The following is a 23,511-nucleotide window of genomic DNA, read 5'->3' on the forward strand; positions in this document are numbered from 1 at the left end:
AGCGACTTGAACTATGCCAAGGGTCATGAAGTATGTAGAAGCATTGACCACATGGTGTAAGTGACGCTAAGGAATGGGTGACAGCCTTTAGTAAATTGGTGTTTGTCACAATGATTCAATTTTCTTTCCAAGCATTTCGATACTTTTTTTTTTTAATAGACAGCACCTTTAATGAATATTGTGCACGTTTTTATTTTATTTTATTTATTTATTTACTTATTTATTATACAGTTTAAACCAAATGATTCAGCAGTACAGTATAGCGTCTGAACTCTGAAAAAGAAAGAAGGAAATGTTGGATATTCTTCGCTAGTGAATGTAGATTGTAATTACCATAAGTAACAGCTTAATTACATCACAGCCTGCATCGTAGGAAAGTAAAAGCGAAAAGAATACATGTTTTGGAACCAGCTTAGTAAGTGAAGCACTCTGTTCGGGGACCGGCACCTCAGTGGACTTTTTTTTTTCAGTTTTGTTGCCCTTGGCAAAAAAAAAAAAAAAAAAAAAAAAAAAAAAAAATATATATATATATATATATATATATATATATATATATATATATATATATATATATATATATATATATATATATATATATATATATATATATATATATATATCGAATGGAACTCATGCATGCCATCATGTGCCCAGTGACTTCTTGCATCCTCCTTTTTTTTTTTTTTTATACTCTTATGTCCCGTGTACCCTTCCGTATTTTTACAATAAACTAAAAAGTCAGGACATAAAGAAGAAGAAGAAGAAGAAGAAGGAAGAAGAAAGATAAGGAAGAGATGGTCATTTTAAAAAGTAGTCTTGAGATATAATGATACTTGCGGAATGATACAAAATAGACCGACCGTCCCAAAAAACAGTGAGTCTGTGCTTCTATATTAATTGATGCTGGGTATCTATGGTAAAACGTTCCCAGTGACACGTATATTTCCTGTTAGCATTACCGATATACATAACAGAACGAACTTAATAATTTGCAAACCTCTGTTGTCTATTCACCTATAACAATTACCGAAATACTTGGCTTGGGAAGATTCTATTCAGATGAATTCAAATGTTTTTATTTGTGTCCACGTGAAGTCTTTTATTGGAGTATTTACACGGCAAGGTGAGCAGGATTTAGTGGTGTGTGTACAGCTCGTGGACGGTGGAGGGGTATGGATGGAGGCCCAAACTAAATGTTGATTTACACCCAGGAGTGTACACTGTAGATACATTTCTTATTGTCGGTAGGTCACACTCTATGTTAGTAATGTTCTAAGCGTATTGGACAGGCGTTAGGCGAGGAATGGGGCGTGGGTGGGGCTCTCAACAGCACTGTGAGGCACAAACGCGGCCTTCGTCCATACGTGGGTTACATTTTTCACCATTATGCCTGGCTGACTTTCGCGATAATGTTAAAATATTTTGGTGATTGTTTACATCATGCAGGTACTGTAGTGAGTGAAAAGTCTTTATAAAGAGAAGAGGCAATAATATGACTACATTAATCCTTCTTGCCAAACAATTGAGAACTTGTGGTATTTCTTAATAAGAAGTCGGCCCCCTCATTCCCTACCCAACACCGCCGTAACCCCACAAAACAAGTTTGGGGACTTGTGGGGAATCAGGGGTTTTGTAATGGTAATGAAAAACAAGTAAAATATGGGCGTTCAAATATTAAGGAAATTTCCCTTAATATATCGAATTTCCCTAACCTAACAACCTAGCATAACCTAACCCAACCAAACATAACATAACATAACATAACCTGACCTGACCTGACCTAACCTAACCTAGCATAACCTAACCTAGCCACTCCCCCTGGTAGGACATTAACCTAATCCAGCATAACCTAACGTAACAAAGGATCTCAAAAATTATACCATTATACCTTTCTGATGTGAGTTACAAATGTGGTGTGGAAATTCTCAAGGCAGTGGAGGTGAGTAGAGTTTGGTGGTTTCCTTAATGAATATGAACCTTTTCTTTGCTTGCATATCATCTTAAACACTGGTGTTGGTGTTACTAAATATCCCACATAGTGACTTTTTTTGCCTGCTGAACACAGGCACTATTTGCTTCACCTTCCTCCACTGACTAGCCATTATAACAAATGGCAGTGAGCCTCTATCAGAACATGATGTATCTCCAAAACAAATGAAAAGTATAACTTAACCTGCCATGGAAAGTTGTAACTGGTGGCCTCATTAATGGCACTGCATGATCGACTCTATAGATACCCTGAAATCCTAATATGCCGTTATCCACAAGCCTCAGTTATAAACATTTTGTCATACTTTGAGTGCTATTACAGTCATACTTGACACGTGCCCCCTAATTTTTTTTATGTTTATGGCAAGGTCACAGAGCCTACATGACGTGAGTTTTGTGCTTGTATGTTACACAGACATCATTTCCAGGATTATTTATTTTTCTATTTTATTTTTCTAAATGTTTCTATGTATAGTTATCAAGATATCAGTTATTTGTGATGTTTAAGACAGTGCCTCAGCTGACTTACCTCAGCTGAGGCATACCTTTAGTATGAAAACTAATTTGCCCTACAATAAGTCCTTCATTGGTTTATTAATCTATGATAGCCTGTTGGTCACTCAGCTAGCTATTTCCTTATGGAAAGAGCCTATAGCTCATAGATACTAGTCTTAGGATAAGATTAATGGCTGTGCTATAAATTAACCTGTCAGTTGTGTAGCTCCTTTATCTGTTTTGTGGTATTATAAACATGATGAGGCCACATGTGTAGTGGGGGGATGGAGTGGGAGGTGATATTGTTGCCGTTTGGGAAGGGGTCCTGATATGGACCTCTTTGTCTTCCTCTTTGTATATTTTATGGACTAATCCAGTGCTTTACTTGGATATTATAGTAGCAAATGATCTCTGATTTATAGGAAAATATATCAAATATGATGAGCAAATTTAGTTAAAATAATTCTTCTTATAATTAGTGAAAGATTCTGATGTATTTATGATTATAAACCCATGACAATATCAGCTGGTTTCATTGCTGGTTGTCTTTTCTTCTCTGTATCATAACCTGCTGCATTGAATTTTGCAGCTGTTCTTGTTCTTGCTTCCTTTTTCAGCAAGAGCATCTTCTTGCCCATCATCTTATTGTGGAGGATGTTTGTTGCATTATGAGCTGCACCAGTAGGCCAATGTCACCATACCAATGGGGGACAATTGACTCATATTAAGGAAGATGTAGGTCTAGGTCAGATGAAAATAAGTCAGGTCTAGGAAGTGGTGTGACTGTAGCTTTACTGGGGAGAATGGTGTGGGGGTAAGCAGAGTTCAAATCTTGCACCAAGCAGCCAACCACATCTCTTAAATTGTGTACGTGATTATATTTGTTACTCATAACAAGTATTATTATACATTACACAATATGTACTATAATACTGTTGTGTGTAAAATGCTGTAATTATGAAGTTTTCCATATGCATATGTCAGCCAGGGGTACCAACCTAGCCTGTAAGCATCCCTTAAGGAAGAGAAGGGGAGTGGGTTCATCTTTGGTACCTAGCGGATGGGGATCCCCGTTGAAGGGAGGGAAAAGGAAAGGTAGTAGGATTGATTTATCATATGGTTGTGAGACCACTCATGTGCCACACACCAAAACAGTGGGGTTGCAACCTCTTGGCTTACATCCCCATACCTACTTACTGCTAGGTGAAAAGGCTACACATTAAGAAGCTTGCCCATCTGCTTTACCATACCTGGGGACTCAAGCTCAGGCATTCTTGATTGTGAGCTGAGTATGCTAACCACTATAATACATAGTGAAACCACACAGAACAACCAAAAAAACAATATATAGGTAATCATATAAATTTCTAGTACCAGACTGGTTTTAGTTGTATCTTTTGTTATATAATCTCTGCATTTATAAATTATGTAAATTTTCTAAAGTAATTTATAAACATTTCAGACACTAGGCTAGCAAAATGTCACTCTCAAAACGTGAATATGAGGAGTACAAGGGGGCAGTGGACAAGTTGGTCTACAAGTATGTGTCACGGGATCGGTCCAGTGTGGTGTCAGCCATCACCCATGCTGTGGACTCGGGTCTGGACAAGAGAAAAGTTGAAGACAAGCTCATGGGATATGTTGACAAGAGTCTGGCATACAAATTGGCTGAGAAGGTAAGGCATGTAGAAATATGATGTAAAAAAATCTACTATGATGACTTAGGAAATATGCTGAGAATAGTTCAGTAGTTCAGTTATTGCTGATCATTGTTTTAAATCAGTGTAATCATGTATAGAGGATATTACGATTAAAGTTTATTTTTAGAGGCATTGTATCTTTATTTTTTGTTGAGGTTAATTTGTTATATGTGAATATCCACAGCTTTTTAATATGAAATCACTGTACAGTCATCCCGTGTTAACCACAGTTTTAGCTTCCATGGTTTCATTTGTACATGAACTGCTGCTAACCACAAATGCAAATATTCAAATCAAGAGGAGGCAATGAAAAGCAATCTACCAGTGTGTGCTTTTTTTTTTTTTTTTTAATTGATAAATAAAATGTTTGTAGCCATATACATGCAATTTTCTTTACTTAAACAAGATTTTGGGGGCTGAGGGGTTTTCTTAAGGGGTGGTCACTATTTTTCCACAGATTGTCCTTATCCATGGGTGTGTCTGTTAGTTACTGTTACCCAACCCCCATGGATAATGAGGGATGACTGTACTTTCATTGAAATGGAGAGCTTGTTGACAACTACACTGTGTGAATGCTACCATAAACTGTGCTTCTTGTCTAGTTATATGTCAAAGGATATTTTTATATATTATTTGAATCCATTAGTTTGATATCTGTGTATGCAAAACTGTGGACCTTCTGTATAATGTAATTGAATCTTCTTTCTCAAAATGGCTCTTTCAGGCTTTTGGAATCCTGGAAGACATGGGGGCGAAGGTCAAAACTTCATCACGGAAGCGCACTCACAAAGATGAAAATGAACGTGAGAAGGAGAGTAAGAGGCCAAGAGTCAAGGAGGAGAAAGAGCCTCCTGTAGAGAGTAAACCTCCTCAGCCTCCCTCATCTGGGCCCAACAATACAGTTAGTCCAGGCCAAATACAGGCACAACAGGTAATTGTAGTGGGAGATACTAGATAAAGCTCTGTAGTAAAGAAAAGTGTAAGGGATAAAGGGTATCAGTGTAAGTGTGGAAGCAAAGAAGGCCCTTCAAGATAGCATGCTAGTTTATTTGACTATACAAAGTAGGAACATAAGATGTGCAAATTTATATGGAGTATGTCAAAACATTCACCACAGGGTGAATCACAAACAGCCAGGTTGCTAAACTTCAATGAGTCATAATGTCACAATGACAGATTCTTTGAATAAGATGCATGAATTAAATTATCACCCTATTTAGTACTTTATTTTGGAAACTATATATTTTGCTTGTCTTTCAGCTAGAGAAAGCATGCCTTTAATTGTATCATGAAAATTGCATGTACTGTAAGAAGTTTAGTTTATTTAGTCTTTGCATTAATATAGTAATGATGATAAAGGGCTTATTATTAAGACAGTGGTGACACAAAATTTACATTGCATTGGAAATAAAAGGAATAAATATGATTAAAGTAAGTTTAAAGATAAGATCTTATTGATAATTTACACTATTGTAGGAACCACACTATGGTATTAGATTATGATTTCTTGATAATATGATACACTATGGCCATAGCCACATTTATTCACATACCTTAATTAATGCAAACAAACAAATAGGCATAAAACATGGGAAGAGTTGCACAAATACCTTTCCCTTCCTTTGCTTATCCTCCATATGCCAGCTTTTTAGTAATGATTTTGGTTAAAGATCAGATGCATTTTTTTTGCTTATGTGTTTACAGTTTAATTACATTCTAGGTTTGAACAGGTACAACAGTTCCTTCAGCATTGGTGCATTGTATGTATTGTGTAAGGAAATGCACTTTTCCTGAATGCTGCAGTTATCAAGTTATTTTTACAGCTACAAGTGTCATTGATGATTTAACACACAACACATAATAAGAGCCACCTGTATAATACTAGTAACAGGGCTGATACATGCAATGATAAGGTGTATATATGTGTATAGAAAAAAAGAAAGACTTTTGTGGTTATCTGGATGATCATTGTTAATATCTTAAATTATGAAAGTTGCTTTTGTTCCAACTATAATACTAAGTTGAGGCTTTAACATCACTATGTTTTAAAACTGTAGATGCTTTCTCTGTTACTGCAGATTAAGGACATAATGGCTAAAGCTCAAGCTGTCATTGAAGAGAGAAAGAAGGCTATGGCTAGCCTACACCCTCCTGAGCCTAAGCCAACCACTAATGGTGCAGGTAAGGTGAATTCTCTGTTCAGTGGTAGTGTTCTTTCATTAATTTGTTTTCCTCCTCTATGATGTGCAATTCTGTAACTAGATTAGTAACAGAATTTGAAAGGATGTATGAAAAGAAGCTGAGGTTTGAGTGTATTCATATGTCTTAATGGCTTTGTCTTTTCTTGTGTGCCACCTTGCTTGCAAAAGAACCAAATGTCAGGAAAAAATGGTTTACTATGGTTCTTGAGTTTGGTCTTCTTTTTCTCATTGCTCTGATTGTCAGGATGTTAAATAGCTACAGTACCATTGCTTATTACCATTGAATAGAATTGACTAAAAAAAAATCCCCCTTTACCCTGCCTACCCTCATGCTTGCTTTTTCAGTAAGAGTAGACTGCATCTAACAGAAAGCAGAAAGGAAAATAATAAAAAAACAAACAGTAAACTAATATAAATAAAGGAAATGGAAATAATTTAGTTAGTAAACTAACATAAGTTAAAGAAATTCATATAATTTTGTTACATTCTTGTTTTATAGGAAGATCAAGTGTTTTTGAAATAGGATTCCTAGCCCCTTGATTTTAATACTCTCAATAGTTGTCTTATGCAATATATATGGAATACTGAAATACATACAAATATATTAAAGGAATGTAAGTAGATTTAAGTAAATTTTTTTTTGCAGCACTTCCCTTGATGCCTGGGCCACCACCCTCCTTGCTAGGGGCCCTTGCTGGTGGAGATGTAAATTCTCGTATTGCTGAGCTGCAAGCCCGCATTCAGGCCCAACTGGGGAGCAACCCAGCCCTTGGGCTTCCAGGGTTACAAATGGGACTACCTGCTGGTGCACCACCTCCCCCAGCTGCTACTGTGGCTAAGCCTGTTGGGGAGCAGAGCAAACCAACACCACTCATCCTTGATGCAGAAGGACGGACAGTGGATCAGAGTGGCAAAGAGGTTCATCTGACTCAACGGATTCCAACATTAAAGGTGAAAATTAAAATGTCTTTTAGTATTTAAAAATGTACAAAAAATACAGCACATTTTTATCAAGCATGATCTAATAATTTTTAGCTCCTTGTATCTAAGTTATTTGTAATGAAAATGAATGTAATAATAACAATGACACTTATAATAATGATAATTTCCACCAGGCCAACATCAGAGCCAAGAAGCGTGAGGAATTCAAACAGCAGCTACAGGAGAAGCCTCTTGAGGACACTTCTGAGAGTAACTTCTTTGATGGTCGGATTGGTGGGCGGCCACCAGTTCGGGTGAAAAGGATGTTCAAGTTCCATGATCAGGGAAAGTTTATACAGCTGGCACAGAGAGAAAGAGCCAAGGTATTGTCCACTTTCTACTGTACATATAGGTATAACTTTACATATAAGCATTTCAAGATGTTTGTATATAAGGACAACACATTGTTGAGATCTGGAACCATAAGTGCTGTGAGCTGGCTGTGATAAACCATGTCACTGGAGCCTGGCAGTGGAAAAGTCTTGAGGTCACAGGGAAAGAGTGAGGAATATATGCCTCCATGCCAATCACTATTGTTATGTGCTCAGCATAGAGATGGGTTACTGACACAGAAGCACTAGTCATTACTTGGAAAGTCAATATAATATTGCTTTATGTCCCTCTAATTAGTGAAGACAAAATGCTAAAGACATTTGGGCTTTGGAGGGAGCCTGAGGGAGGAATTGGAGCAATAGAGCAAGATGAAGTCATGATTAGAGGAGCCCTACAAAGAGGACAAAGTGGCAGAATAAACAAGGATTAGATATTAAGAAAAGGTCAAGAATGTTGGGTATATCTGCAGGGATATGGGTATAGTGTTGTAGTAATTGTTGTAGGTTGTGGAGAATAGCAAAATCAAAGGCTAGTTCACCATTGAAATTTCTGAGAATGGGAAGATTTATAAAAGGAAAATAATTCAAATTGTGGTCTACTTTGGAAGTCAAACACTTAGCTGAAGAATTTTTCATAATTAATAGTAGTAGGTGAGATATATACTACACAGATAAATTCAGTTTGAGAGTAACTTCAAAATCTAAGTAAGCTTAATGGTAGAAAATTCAGAAGACTTAAGAGTATGGGGACAAGAACAAGTTTAGTTGTTGCTCACATAGATGTAACACCCAGTTTTGAAATGAAAGTGAGGATTAAGAAAGGATGAGGAAACAGAGGAGGGGTTCAATAGTCTTAGACGCCTGTATTTCAGTAAGGAAAAGAAGATAATGTTTAGAAGAGGAGAGATGTTCCACAGATTGAAAATTGGATCTAAGGCTGGAGAAGTTAATATAGAAATAGTTGCAGAAAGTGTCAAGATCAAGACACTGAGTTGATACCAGAAGAGTGGTCTGACCTGGGAACATTTCTAGTTCCCTTTCCCAGATATGGACTCTGAAGCTTTTCAACTTAGTCATTTTTATTTAATTATTGATTTATTTATTTACTTATTTATTATTATTGTTATTATTTTATTTATTTATTTATTTTTGAGTTAAGGTATGTAAGGTTCATGTGGTGTAGAGTGAGAAGGAAGAGAATTGTCTTGAGAGGACAGGGTATAACTACCCTCTTGTGTTCTGAGACGCAACAGCAGACATTCGGGATTGTCATAGCTGGGTTGGAGGCGAGTTCACAGCAGCCACCTATGCCAGTATTATTATGTAACTTCCCTGAGGTTAATTATTGTTTTGGCAGGTGTCTACTGAATCATATACACTGTATTGTTATTTATAATATTTTTGTACTTATATGTTTCACATTTCTGTATAATTTCCACAGCATATTTATATGCCTATATGTTTCACATTTCTGTATCCATTCCAAAGCATATATATATATATATATATATATATATATATATATATATATATATATATATATATATATATATATATATATATATATATATATATATATATATATATATATATATATATATATATATATATATCTGTATGTACAAATATGTACCAGAGTTTATTGTGAAATACTTATTCTTTTCGTATTCATGGCTGTCACTTTTAGATTGACAATAAGTTATTTTTTATCTTTGTATTTATACATTTTTATTACATTTATTGGCTCATTTATTATTATTATTATTATTATTATTATTATTATTATTATTATTATTTATTTCTATTTTACTTTATTTATTTATTTATTTATTTATTTATTTATTTATTTATTTATATTTTTGCAACCCACAGTCTCGCCTGGAGAAGCTGCAGTTTGAAATATCACAGGTGGCCAAGAAAACGGGTATTTCTTCAGCTGCAAAACTTGCCCAGCTGGAACAGCGAGAGTTGAAGAGTGGACCATCAGGTTTACCAGATGTAGAGTGGTGGGATGCTGTAATACTAGAGGGAAACAGGTGAGCCCAGTTGATGGTATATTGCCTTACTAATCAATGAGCATATTATTTTATATTTTTACAACTAGCTGTTTTCTTACATCATCTGGTATGGAAAGGAGGCAAGTGCTAGATGTATAGAGAAAGGCAATTGTGGCTCTTTGAAAAGATAAAGTTTGTAAAAATGAGTGCAATAATTATAGGGAGGCAAGTATGCTTAATGTACTGCAGAATAAAAAAAATTTGTAGATTTCTCTCTGAGAGAAAGCTAGAAGTAATTGAATTTGTGAATTTGTGAACAAGGAGATTTCAGGAAGGGAAAAGGTTGTGAAGATCATGCATCAGTGAAGTAGGTAGAGAAGAGTGACAAATATTATGCAACCTTCATGGACCTAAACAAAGCACACAATAGGGCTTATAGAAAAGCTCTTGAAGGCAGTTATTGGAATGAATCAAGGCATGTAAATGTCCATTACATCAAATTATTTAATTTATCCACTTTTTTGGTATACATTTAATACAGAGTTGTCTTATAGAAATATGGTTCATAATGCACAGTAATTGAAAATCATATAAGCTCATAACATTTCTATTATACAATACAGTTTTCTATTAGAATCATTAGAATACATTTTTTCCTGCAGATATCCTGAGGAAGGAGAACCTGTAAAGGTAAAGGATGACTACATAACTAGGCTAATAGAACATCCACTTGAGGTTAAGTGCCCTTCAGATCCTACTAAACCTGTGAGTCTCCAAGTCTTCCTCACAAAGAGAGAGCGGAAGAAGCTGCGTCGCATGAATAGACGAGAGACTTGGAAAGAGAAGCAGGAGAAGATTCGTTTAGGCCTAGAACCACCCCCAGAACCCAAGGTGTGCTTGCATTTATGTATTTACCTAGTTGTATTTATCTAGGGAAGTAATCTCATCGTATCCTGTCTCTATATCTCTTCAGTTTGGTCTTAAAAGCACGGACAGTTTTGGCATTGATGACGTTTTCACTGAGTTCATTCCATTTGTTCACACTTCTGTGAGGAAAATTATACTTCTTGATGTCTCTTATACAGTTAACTTTCTTCAACTTCTTACTATGTCCCCTTGTACTCTGTGTGTCTAAATTTATAAAACATTCTTTGTTCACATTTTCCATACCATTTATCATTCTATAGATGTTTATTAGATCCCCTCTCTCTCTCCTATTTTTAAGGGTAGGAATTTCCAATATTCCTAATCTCTCTTCATAGGTCAACTTACTCAACTCCAGAACCATCTTAGTGACTGCTCTTTGTACTCTTTCCAATTTTATAATATTCCTCTTTGTATGAGGAGACCACACCACTGCCACATATTCCAGTCTTGGTCTTATGGAAATCAACAACTTTTTTTTTTATCATTCCTTCATCCAAATATGATAATGCCATTCTTATGCTTTTCAAAAAATTAATCTCTAGTAATTTTATCAATGCCTCTGTCTGGAGTCAAATTTTCAGTAGCTGTTACTCCCAGATACACTTCTTCTTTTGATTTCTTTAACTTCACACCATCCATCTCATAATGATGTATTCTTTTCTTACTATTACCAAACTTCATTACTTTACATTTACTTAAATTGAATTCCATTTGCCAAGATTTACTCCATCTATTTATCTTATTTAAATCATCTTGCATTACCATACAATCATTTACATTTTCTACCCTTCTCATCAGCTTAGCATCATCCGCAAATTAGTTCATAAATATGTCATTCGCATGTATTACAAACATTATTGGTCCCAATGCTGACCTCTCTGGGACACCACTAGTTACTTTCAGCCAAGATGAATTTTGATCTTGTATTACAGTTCTCATCTCTCTATCAGCCAGATAATCCTCCATCCACTCCAACAGTCTTCCTCCTATTTTTCCATCATTTTTTTATCTTCCATAGCAATCTTTGGTGTGGTACTTTACCAAATGCTTTCTTCAAGTCTAAGTAGACACCATCCTCCCATCCATCTCTCTCCTGCACAGTATCAACTACCCTTGAATAAAAGGACAATAATTTCGTGGAGCATGATCTTCCCCTCCTAAATCCAAATTGATAATTTACCAAAACTTTATCTCTTTCCAAGTGTTCCATCCATCTTTCCTTTATTGTTCTTTCACATAGTTTTCCTACAACACTAGTCAAGGACACTGGTCTATAATTTAGTGGATTTTCCTTATTTCCTCCTTTGAATATTGGTGTAATATTTGCTCTCTTCCAATCTTTTGGTACCCTTTCCTGTGATAGTGATGTCACCACTAGACTGAATTTTATCAGCCGATTGTTCTCTACATTCCTTCAGTATCCAGTTTGATACTCCATCTGGACCAGTTGCTTTATTTACATCAAGTTCTTCCATCATCTTAAGTATTTCCTCATAATTGACTGGGACTGTACTTAGTATATTCCTCACCAACTTATCCCTTCCAGCATCAAACTCCCCTTCCACAGTAAATACCGATCTGAAACTATTGTTCATAACCTCCGCCGTGTCCTGTACATCCTCATAGATTGTTCCTTCAACTTTCAATCTTGATACACCTTCTTCATCTTCCCATTAATATGTCTAAAAAATAGTTTGGGTTCATTTATGCACTTATCTATTATATCTCGTTCATAATTTCTTCTCTCCATTCTTATTATCTCAACATACTTGTTTCTAGCATCAATATGTTCCTCAGTTTTCCTCTTCCATCTATTCCAAATATTTAACTTACAATTTCTAGCCTTTTTGCATTCTGTATTGAACCATTCTTTACCCTTTCTACATCTTGCTCCTCCTCTAGGTACAGATTTCTCCACACCAGAATTATATATCCTTATAAATTCATCCCATTTTTCCGGAACATCTTCTGCATCTTCAAAGTCTTTCCAGCCCATGGCAACAAAGTGCTTTCTTAATTTTTCAAAGTCATCTTTATTGTATTTAAATCTTTTCACCTTACAATTTTTGTCAATGATTACATTTTCATTTTTCAAATTAAAGTCCATCAACACATGATCACTTTAACCTAGAGGGCTGTCATAGTGTATAGTTTCAATAATTTCCATGTCCTTGGTAAACACTAAATCAAGTCTTGATGCTTTATCTCTTCCACTAAATCTGATATCACTATCAGTCCATTGAATCATCAAGTTTTTCACCGCCCTTTTTAATAGTCTATTACTCCATGAGTTCTCACTTCCAGTTGTTGCCAGTGTCTCCCAATTTATCTCCTTACAATTAAAAGCACCAACAATAACTATATCACTACTTTCCATCACTATCTTTTCAAGACCTTTTAACACATCTACCAACATTTCTTCATGCTCTTCTTTTTGCCAAGCATTGGTCATAGGTGGCACATACATAATTCATTATCCTTCCATTTATTTCCACTTCATCTCCATCTTGTAGAATTTCAGACTTGTCTTCATTTTTTATTACCTTCTTCACTTTAACATATTTTTTAGTCAGAATGATCACTCCACCTCCTCTCTTGTCACTTCTGTTTTATCATCACCAATGTCAGGAGTTCCCCATTCATTTTTCCATTTTGACTCATATTACAACATGCGGTGTGGTTCTGCTTAATAACTCATTTAATTCCATTTTAGTTGAAATTAAACCATTTACAGTTGTATAACTTACTATACTTACTGTTTGATGTACCATTTCATTATTCTCATATCTCTAACCCTCCAGGAAACTTCTCTTCTGTTCATTGTTTTTTTTTTTTTTTTTTTTTTTTTTTTTTTTTTTTTTTTTTTTTTTTTAGCCTCATTTACTAGCTCCTTTTGCTTCAACCTTTCAGTCTCATCCTTATCTGTATCCCTGTTTATTCTTGCATTCTTATATTCTTCATCTCCAGACAACCTCCAAAACTTATTAATTACCTTTTCTGGTTGTACCTGTGTTGCAAACCTTATCCTTTAGAGCAGTGGTTCCCAAACTTTTGCAGGCTGGCGCCCCCTTGGCTCCCCGGTGAATTCCTAGCGCCCCCCCCACACACACAGACACATATGGAAACAAACACCTCTTTCTTGATATTTGGTATGCTGCAATTTGAAAAGAGAAAGGTTAAACACAAATGTGTATTTCACAAATAAAACCCAATTTTGTAAACCAATTTATTTTTTAGCAGTTTTAACTGTTTCAGCAGCATGGAATGGTAAATAAACATTCCACCAGTAACCTTCATTGTCTCACACTTAATATTAATGGGATGGATGTGCTTGGTGCAGGGACATAAGCTTCTCAACATCAGGCTGCAACTCACTAAGAAGTCGTTCTACTAAATACGATGTTGGGAAGGTAATAAAGTACATCTTTACCTTGTTCCACAGCACTTGATAGCAGTCAGAGATTTTTTTTTGTAACCAAAAATCTTGATATGACTTTTTGAACTTTGGCCTTAGCTCAGTGTCATTTTGAATTGAAATCAGTTCTTCCTCTGCCACTTCTGGGCCAGAGCGGCGTGCGGTAACCGGACCCTGATGCGTCGTCCACTGACTCGTCCTGCTGCACGTGTTGTGTACAAATCGTCAAACAAACGTTCGAACTTCTGACTTCAACTTCGGACTGCCGCCCCCTACCGCCCCCTTCTTCCTCACCGTCCCCCCAGATCTTTCCACTGCCCCCAAGGGGGCGGTACCGCCCACTTTGGGAACCACTGCTTTAGAGTCTCATTTTTTTCCTCTTCACCTACTTTACTACCTGCTGTCTTCACTCGTCACTTTCTTCAGTAACTTATTCAACAGGTTCTTTTCCTTTTCCTCTCTTTGAATTCTGCTTACTATTTTCTCTTCCTTTAAACCAAATACAGTTACTTGTTTATATTTTTCTACAGTGTCTCTCACTAACTTTTTCTCTTCTTTAATAACATTTACCACTTTGTTTCAGGTTTCGTTTCTCATTTTCTTGTTCTATTATTTTCTTTAGTGATTCTTCTTCAAATTTATGTTCATTTAACCACTTATTTTGCCTCATTTCCACATCCTTTACACTTTCCTTCATTTCCTTATTTCCTTTCTGAACAGTTTCTACCTTTTCCTTTATCTATTTCTTTAAACAGTGATTTTCCACCTTTAACTTCTCATTTTTATCTTCCATCTCAATCAACTTTGCTGTAATAGTCACCAACTCCTTACCTGTCTCCCTCTGGTGTGCCTCCAATATCTTTATTCTCTCCAATAACTTGTCCATTATTTCTTCCATATATACAAAATTTTTCTACACTGAAGCGTATAATTTAGTTTTCTTTCTTCTCCAGTAAAACCTTCAAGGGAACCCCTTTCTTTTGGGCTGCCACCCTCTGCCATGTTTGTCCAAAATATAAACAAACCAAACCAAACTTTCCTAGAGATGGGATAACTATACTCACAGTATTGTTCCTCCCTTCCCTATTTACCACCTAGGTATTCCTTGGTCGTCATAACAAATCTTGTTCCACCATGAGCGATTTGTGTTATTCTTCCCTTCTATATGCAGAGCACTAGAAAACATGTCCTGTCAGCTCCACTGCTGCTGTGTGTTTGTGGATCCCTGCTTCTGTTCTCTTAAAAAGTTTCATGTTGTGCAGTCTTGTGATATGTTGGAGATGGGATGTTTATCTGTGTTTCCTAAACTTACTGTGATTTAGATAACTCCCCCTATCTCTAGTCATTGCATAACTTGGCTTTGCATAAATACCCTGCATATATTAAGAGCTTGCTGCATACATAATATGTTAATGTCTTCATGTGATGTTACAGGTGCGCATGGCTAACCTGATGAGGGTACTAGGGACAGAAGCTGTCCTTGACCCCACCAAAATGGAAAAGCATGTGCGGGAACAGATGGCCAAGAGGCTTAAGGCTCATCAGGATGCCAATGCTGCCCGGAAGCTCACACCTGAGCAGCAAAGAGATAAGAAAGTTCGCAAAATTAAAGAAGACATCTCCACTGGAGTTCATGTTACTGTGTACAAGTAAGACTTAATGATTTCTGTTCTATTTTAGTAATTTGAAATATATGTTCCTTGCAAAATTTGAATTTGCTTTAGTTTATAATGCAAGCTATAAAACATATAAATAAATAAAGGCAACTAATTTTTTACAGAGTGACTGACTTTTCTAATGGCTCTCATAAGTTCAAGGTAGAGACCAATGCCAAGCAACTCTTCATGACTGGCACAGTGGTATTATTTAAGGACATCAATGTTGTGGTTGTGGAAGGAGGTCCAAAGCAGCAAAAAAAGTATAAGAGGTAAGCAGAGTGCAAGCTAACCATCCAAATAGTAAGAAAAATTACAGAATAAAGAGGGATGTAGAATACAAGGAACAAAGTTTCATGGTGAAAAGAAAAATAAATAAATAAGACTCCTTTCTTGGTCACCACCTTGCAAGGAGCTTCCTAAAGTAACTTACTTAATGTCGAGGTGCAAATTGGTGGACTTTTTTATTTATTAATTGTCATCTGTTTGAGTTTTTTTTGTTTATTGCATTTATTTGTTTGTTCTAGTCACTAGGATATTCTTAGATGCTATCATGCATGTATGGAAAATAGCTAATGATAAAAAAAATGTTTGCATGTTGTTTTCATATACTACATTCAAAAAAAATTATTTGAAGGTAGGCAGAAGAATTTATTGCAGGAAAATACAATAAAGGGGGACTTTGAAAGCTCTGACACTATGCAGCACCACTGTATTGTGTGATCACCTTGAAGAAAGCCTCTAATTACTTGACTTTCCTATGTTCATGCAAGAAACTCTTCATGAAAGTACAGGGCAACCATCACTAATCTGGCACTTATTTCGTCTAGTGTAATTTCAAATTTCCTGGGTTGCCACCCCAATTTGCCACCACTAGTGTTTGTTGGTGCTACTGTATTTACTGCATAATCAGCTGGTTCTTTTCCAAACATGGAATCCATTCCAATTTGTTTTTCTCCATTTTATTATTAAACTTGCTCAATTTTAAATGAATAAGGGAAATGCTTCTCATTTTGTAAAGCATAAACACTGTACATTATCCATAAAGGATATGGTTGAACTTTTTATCCAAATGAGTACTATCTGACCTCTAAAATGTTTATCTTCCTTTTAAGTCTTAGAAATGTATGCATTTTTAGCACATCAGTATATCTTGGTGTAAAGTTCATGTAATGCAATGTACATTTAGCAGATGTACACAAGGCAACTGAGACCAGGGATAGTCCTCACCAAAAGATGAGCTCTGATCTATTACTGTTTACATTTGTACTGTGCTGTCACACTCCCTACACCAGCTGCATCTGTCTCCCTGATCCTCACTGCTCCTGAGGTATGGAAGATGGATGTGTCTATCTAACCTTGTTTTTGGAGGCAGTTCTTGAATCTTCTCTCTTTGCTGCCAACCTGTGTGTAGTGGGTTACTGGCAGAAACAAACCCATCTCAACCTGAAGATGTCTTCTGCTCTGAATCTTGAGTGACAAAATTTATTACAACTTTGTTTCTGGCTTACACAGAGTAAAAGAAATATGAACATACTAAGAATACGTGTTTCTAAGACTTGTGTTTCTTAAACATTTTTGAGAAGCTAGGTGAGACAAGTTTTTTTATGTATTTATTTTTAAGAGTAAAAGCTTTACTGTGTTGCAAGATATTGAACAATCTGGCTTGGTTTTCAGGAAAATACAATGACTATAGTTCTCTTACATTTTTGTTAGGAAGTTTATTGACTTCATTAATTGTGTTGTGTTGATAATTTAATAGAGGGATGGTGCATGGGTGTAGGAAAGTCAGATAATTTGTGGCTTTTTCAGCCCAATGGCCCAGTGATTTGTGAGACATCTGGAGGAAGCCTCTGCATAGAAGTTCTCAATTGTCATAATGATCATAAGTAGCTGTAACACTGCTAAATTAATTTGCTGCTGTAGTTCAGTGAAAATTGGCATAAAAATTAACAGTTATGAAATTCTTATTATGTGAACTTAGAATATTTCATATTCTGTAAGTGCTGAATAACATTAAATGTCTGTCATATTTGAGATAATTGTAAATTAAGTGATCATATAATGCATTAACCCATTCAATTCATTAACCCATTCATTCATTAACCCATTCAAACTATTTATATAATTGTATATAATTTCAAGCCATTTATATATTTCACAGGTTAATGATGGAACGCATTAAATGGGCAGAAGAGTCACGTTCAAAAGATGCAGACCTGGAGTCCAAATGCCAGTTAATTTGGGAAGGAGTAGTTTCAGAGAGAAGTTTTGGAGAGGTGAGAAGATGCATTTTTTATGTACTTTTCACATTCACTATTTTTTACCTAAGGAAAAATAGTCAAAGGCAGCAAAATATTAATTAAAATATAAAGGAATGTTTGGGAGTGATATTGTAAATGCCTCTGCAGGAACTGTCACCCTGTTATACAGGTAGTTATGGTATCAAGCAAAACTCTTTTATGGACAGATCCATTTGTGAAGCTATTTGGGAAAAATCAGTACTTTTCATTGTTTATTTAGATGATACATACTACAAACTTTTCTTGTCCTTACAGATGCAATTTAAGGCCTGCCCAACCGAATTATTTGCCAGGGATCATTTCAAAAAGCATGGAGTGGAACACTACTGGGACCTGGCATATGGGAAGAAAATATTGGAAGAAGCTGATAGTGGCATTTAGGAATGGGAAGTTCAAATCATGTAGGTATATAGCTATGAAGCAAATGAAAATGGTCTTCATGTTCATTTACTTTCTTATATTTTCTGTAATATGCATTATTACTTCAGAATTCCTATAGTTGTTGGTCGAGTGTAAGATTGTCTATCTCAAAGAATAGTGACTGAATGCACATTCCCAAGCCTTAGTATCATATTATCTCTTACAATTGATCCAAAACAGCTAATTGTACACTATTCTGTAGGAGGCATGCTAAGGAGGATGTAGATGGAATTATGAAAACCACTTAAAAAAGTGTAAATTGTGATACAAGGTTACTGTACCCAACAGCTCTGCTAAAAAAAAAAAATTAATACATATATGAGATCTACTTTTTGTATTGGTTACATTGGGTACTTCACAATTGAAATGTGAGAATAAGATGACCTGGTCTTGTTGTAGCTTCCTCTTGTTTATTTCTCTAGATACACTGTATTAGCTGGCAAATTAATGACTCCTGTAAGTGAGATGTGCTCCTATCTTTATAATTACTTAATTTATTATTATTATTATTATTATTATTATTATTATTATTATTATTATATTATTATTATTATTATTATTATTATTATTATTATTATGGGTGAATTGAACACAATAAATTTTTATATATATTCCCTGGAAAAATTTTCCTCATATGTCAGCTAATTCAGTATTTTTATAAGGAAAAATTAGACATAAATTACTTAAAAGCAGTGAGTTGTAAATAAATCAATGCAGATGTAATTATCGTGCAATGTTTTGATAAAAAAAGCTTGGTTAATAGAAATGTGTACCATATGTTGGATCATAAGATAAGTGGTTGCATAATAACTAAATTTTCAAGAAAAGTTTACATAGTTGTGAACCAACCTGACTAGAAAATAGTTCCCCATAATGGTGCTCTTATTCAAGAAAAGTGAATTTTTGCCAGAAGCTTGTGTGATGGTAGGGACCAGGCTGGTCTTAGTATGGAATGAAATGAGGCCTTGTCTCAGTTGGAGAATGATATCCAAGGTTGTCTGGTACTTCATTGGTACATGTGCCACAGCACTATAATGTACAGTAGAATCCTTATAACTTGGCATGATAGGGCTCAGGCTTGCTGAGTTATTCAATTTTCTGAGTTATGCAGATCTCCCATTCCCCTTCCCCCATTTCCATAAAGTAAGAAAATTGAAAAGACTGCGCTACACACTAGCTGTACAAGCTTAAAACAACATTTATCAATGAAGGGTTGAGTGAGGGTACATGTACAGGGATAGTGTTGGCAAGCCTTGCGAAGTGTAAACCATGAGATGTGGAGATAATTCAGCAGCATACTGAGATGAATCAGTGCTGGAAAGTGAGGTCATGTGCCTAAGCCTAAGTATGGATATATGTTCAAAGAAAATGCATGTGAGGCATGCTGAGTGTAGACAACAAAGATGTCAAAACTTGGCAACATGCTGAAATGCCTTTTTTTTTTTTTTTTCCCTAATTCAAAATTGATCTTAATGAATATTTTGTTGCCTTGCTGACCTATATCAAATTCCACGTTATACAGTACTGAGTTTTAAAGGTTTCACTGTACCTTTAATCAAAATTTGAACTAGCCACCAGATTTGTGTGTGTTTTTTAAGTATAAAGTTATTCTGCATTAGCATTGGCAGTGATTCTGTGATTTATTACACTAAGCCTTCAGTTGAACAGATCCTCATCATATGTATTATGGATCTTAGATTCAGCAGAGCAGACAAATAAAACCAATTCAAAATAATGGATAAGCATGCCCAACATCTAGGCTTCAAGGAAGAGAACTGATTTTCTCTTGCACAACCACGTATCCTTACTCCCTTTAGTCCTGTAATTGTTACATTAGAACCGGTTATCTTCAGTTGCTATTCTGTTATTTCTACAATCCCAAACCATTATAACACTAGCACCTCTACTCAGTCTTTTCTCTCTCAGTTCTTTTCTGCACTTTCTCATTCTTCATGTGATCTATATGTTTTACTCCACTTATGATTATGTGCCTCATCTTCATTGCATTTTTATCTTTTCTTCTTTCTTGTTTCTATGTTCTACATTTCAGCACCATACAATATGCCTCACACAATCATATCTAAATTAATTCTAAGTGATTTACATCAACAGTTATTTATTCTTCACACTTTTCTTGCCTCATTCATTCTAAGTTTACCTTTGCATCTATTCCTCTATCCACAGCAATAGTCTTAGATATATGAAATAGTTCAGCTATTCAAGTATCTTAATTTCACATAAAAAAAAAAATATATATATATATATATATATATATATATATATATATATATATATATATATATATATATATATATATATATATATATATATTCCTATTGTATACCATCTTCATACACTTCATGATTATTATTACTTACAGCTTCCTAATTTCCTTCCTTCAGTTGTCTTGGTATTTCCTCTGAATCAACCACCAGTGCAGTATCATCTATAAAGAGCAGTTTCTTTAAATTGCATTTTTTTTTACCATTAACATGCACCTGACTCAATTCTGCTTACAGTAATGTTTTTTCCATTCACATCTCATATAACACACCATCCACATACATACTAAATAATTAAGGGAACATAACATCTTGCCACAGCCCTTCTCTAACAGGTTGCAGCTACCACTCCTGCTGTTGCCGCTGCTGCCATCCACGATGATTCCAACAGTGAGCATTCATCAGTTGTGTGTGTAAACAGTGCCTCAACATGATTTTTTTTAATGATTGTTACTGTACTCTATAAGCTTTTATTTGTTATCCTTTTAATGATTTATGAGTTAATACATATTTATTACCTTCAGTTATCCATAGACATATTTTCAATGTTATAGGTAGACTGGAAATATTTTATTTAAGTTTTTGAAGAGCCTCTCTCAGCCAGGTTGGAACCAAAGTAATTTTCTGCCATTGCTTTTGAACATGAATTGTGTCAACACAGGCTGATGGCAGAACAAATCCCTGTATTAGTGGTTACCTGACTGTATAAAAGAAAAAAATCTTTCTGCATTGCAGGGTGTTGAATAATTTGTGGCTTAGTTTTCTGGAAAACACAACTTTGGTTACTTTCTACATTTTTGCTACAAAGTTCATTTACTACATGAATTATGTGCATAAATGTAGGAAAGTCAATGTACTTAGGGTTCTTTTCAGACCACTGGCACAACAAGTTATGAGACAGCTGATGGAAGTCTCTACATAGGAGTCCCCCATTAACCACAAAAAAACAACAAAAACCGCAGAATATACTAAGAGTCAAAGATGTGACTTAAATTAGCATGGCCTGAAGAGTATGAATTTGGGGAAAGGGGTAAAGGACAATTTTCATCAACTCAGTGATTTTTAACCAACTCAGAAACAAACAGTTGGGGAAGTTAACCACCATCCCCACAGTTACTGTTTATGGTGTGCACAACCTCATATATATATATATATATATATATATATATATATATATATATATATATATATATATATATATATATATATATATATATATATATATATGCAAGGAGCCTGAGAATCCCCTCCTCTGCATTTCACTCCCACAATGAGCTGGGTTACTTCCTGTTAATATTAGACTCTCAGCCTGGTGTGTGTGTATATATATATATATATATATAGAGAGAGAGAGAGAGAGAGAGAGAGAGAGAGAGAGAGAGAGAGAGAGAGAGAGAGAGAGATTCAACAAATATATTGTTAAAGCACATGGTACCATAACTATGATGTCATGGCATAATTTACTTTTTTTTTTTTTTTTTTTCTAAAGATGTACAGTTGGACTTTGGATAATGTGCCTGATGCTTCACTGCCATGGTAAGACCTCATAATTAAAATGTTACATGACTGTAGACAACTGTATGAAACCAATTATTTGATTATTAATTAATGACAATTTCATTATGAAAATTTTACCTTTCTGAAACAGCATTAAAGTTGTATACATGAAGTAATTGATATTTTCTCAGTTACTATAGTACTGAAGTGTCTTATGCATTTGTTTCTGTTATCTCAAGCTAGTTTCTGCTGGAATGCTAGGTTACAGTCTTCATACTTAAATTATATCCACTTTTTATTTGATAAACATAGGGTTCAGTGTGCCAGACTGACCCACATATTTCTTCCTGGAAATCAAATCTTGGCTCTTTCACTGTAGGCTAAGCTCATTAATCTTTATATTATCAGGTTGGGTTTTCAGTGCTTCAGACAAAATCTTTGCAAATTTACTTCTACTTACATATAATGGCTAACTACCCTTGAAGGGGAGATAGCTAAAATAAGGTGCCTACACATGCACACACATACATTCCCAAATAGGTATGAGAGATTCTTCAAGCAAGTTCTGAAACAATAAACTTTTCCCCATATAATCAATGACCAACTTTTATGGAATTGTTATTATTATTTATAGTTATTATTATTATTTTTTTTTTTTTTATTATTATTATTATTATTATATTTGTTATTTACTTTATTTTTCAGAACTAATTACTGGAAAACCTGCTGCACAACATTACTTTCAAGAAATTTGTTTTTAGTTGTTGACAGTGAATATTAAACTTACATTATGCTTTCTTTAGAAAATAATTCACACTTCATTAAACTTTCATGACAACTTCATTCTTACAAACAGTTTAATTGAAATAGGTTCAAAATGCCAGTGATTTCTGTTTTAAGATATGGCATATTTTTTTTAAACTGCAATGTCATTTGTATTTAACAGTTGTTCATACTGTTGCATATATAGAGATAGATTTCTTGGGAATAGAGGAAAATAGTTTCATTATTTATTTATTTCACTTATTTATTTATTTATTTATTTATTCATTTTATTTATTAATTTATTTTATTATTTTTTTTAAGGGATGGGAACTAGAAATAGCACTTAATTGCCATATACAAGAAGTTAGGGTATTATCCCAAAACAAGAATCCCTGTGGTAGGGAGGATAGAATGGCTATACACACTATGGCAAGGATGGGATACTATTACTGTATTTCCATTTACATTATAATATTTTATTCATTTTAGAATTGATTTATTTTATTCAAAGAGTGTCTTGATTATCAGCCTTTAAGGAAAAATTCTGCCTGA

General features: G+C 34.8%; 1 protein-coding gene across 4 annotated transcripts; it reads left to right on the forward strand.

Moving 5' to 3' along the window:
* The first annotated feature begins 1,123 nt into the window (after window positions 1–1,123).
* LOC135093670 (U4/U6 small nuclear ribonucleoprotein Prp3-like) lies at window positions 1,124–21,827 on the forward strand. 4 transcript variants are annotated; one of them, XM_063993175.1, is made up of 13 exons: window positions 1,124–1,244; window positions 3,947–4,160; window positions 4,909–5,115; window positions 6,263–6,365; window positions 7,032–7,336; window positions 7,501–7,689; window positions 9,571–9,734; window positions 10,358–10,586; window positions 15,472–15,686; window positions 15,818–15,964; window positions 17,857–17,971; window positions 18,251–18,396; window positions 21,033–21,827. In XM_063993175.1, exons 2-12 carry the CDS (start codon window positions 3,963–3,965, stop codon window positions 18,374–18,376), a joined length of 1,998 nt encoding a protein of 665 aa, XP_063849245.1. In that variant the 5' UTR covers window positions 1,124–1,244; window positions 3,947–3,962; the 3' UTR covers window positions 18,377–18,396; window positions 21,033–21,827. The 4 variants fall into 4 exon arrangements, with proteins under 4 accessions (XP_063849245.1, XP_063849253.1, XP_063849235.1 ...); XM_063993183.1 differs by having other exon boundaries at window positions 21,019–21,037; XM_063993190.1 differs by lacking the exon at window positions 21,033–21,827 and adding an exon at window positions 3,688–3,835 and having other exon boundaries at window positions 1,143–1,244; window positions 18,251–19,026.
* Window positions 21,828–23,511: the final 1,684 nt, after the last annotated feature.

The sequence above is a fragment of the Scylla paramamosain genome, chromosome 3, assembly GCF_035594125.1.
Source record: "Scylla paramamosain isolate STU-SP2022 chromosome 3, ASM3559412v1, whole genome shotgun sequence".
Classification (NCBI taxonomy): domain Eukaryota; kingdom Metazoa; phylum Arthropoda; class Malacostraca; order Decapoda; family Portunidae; genus Scylla; species Scylla paramamosain.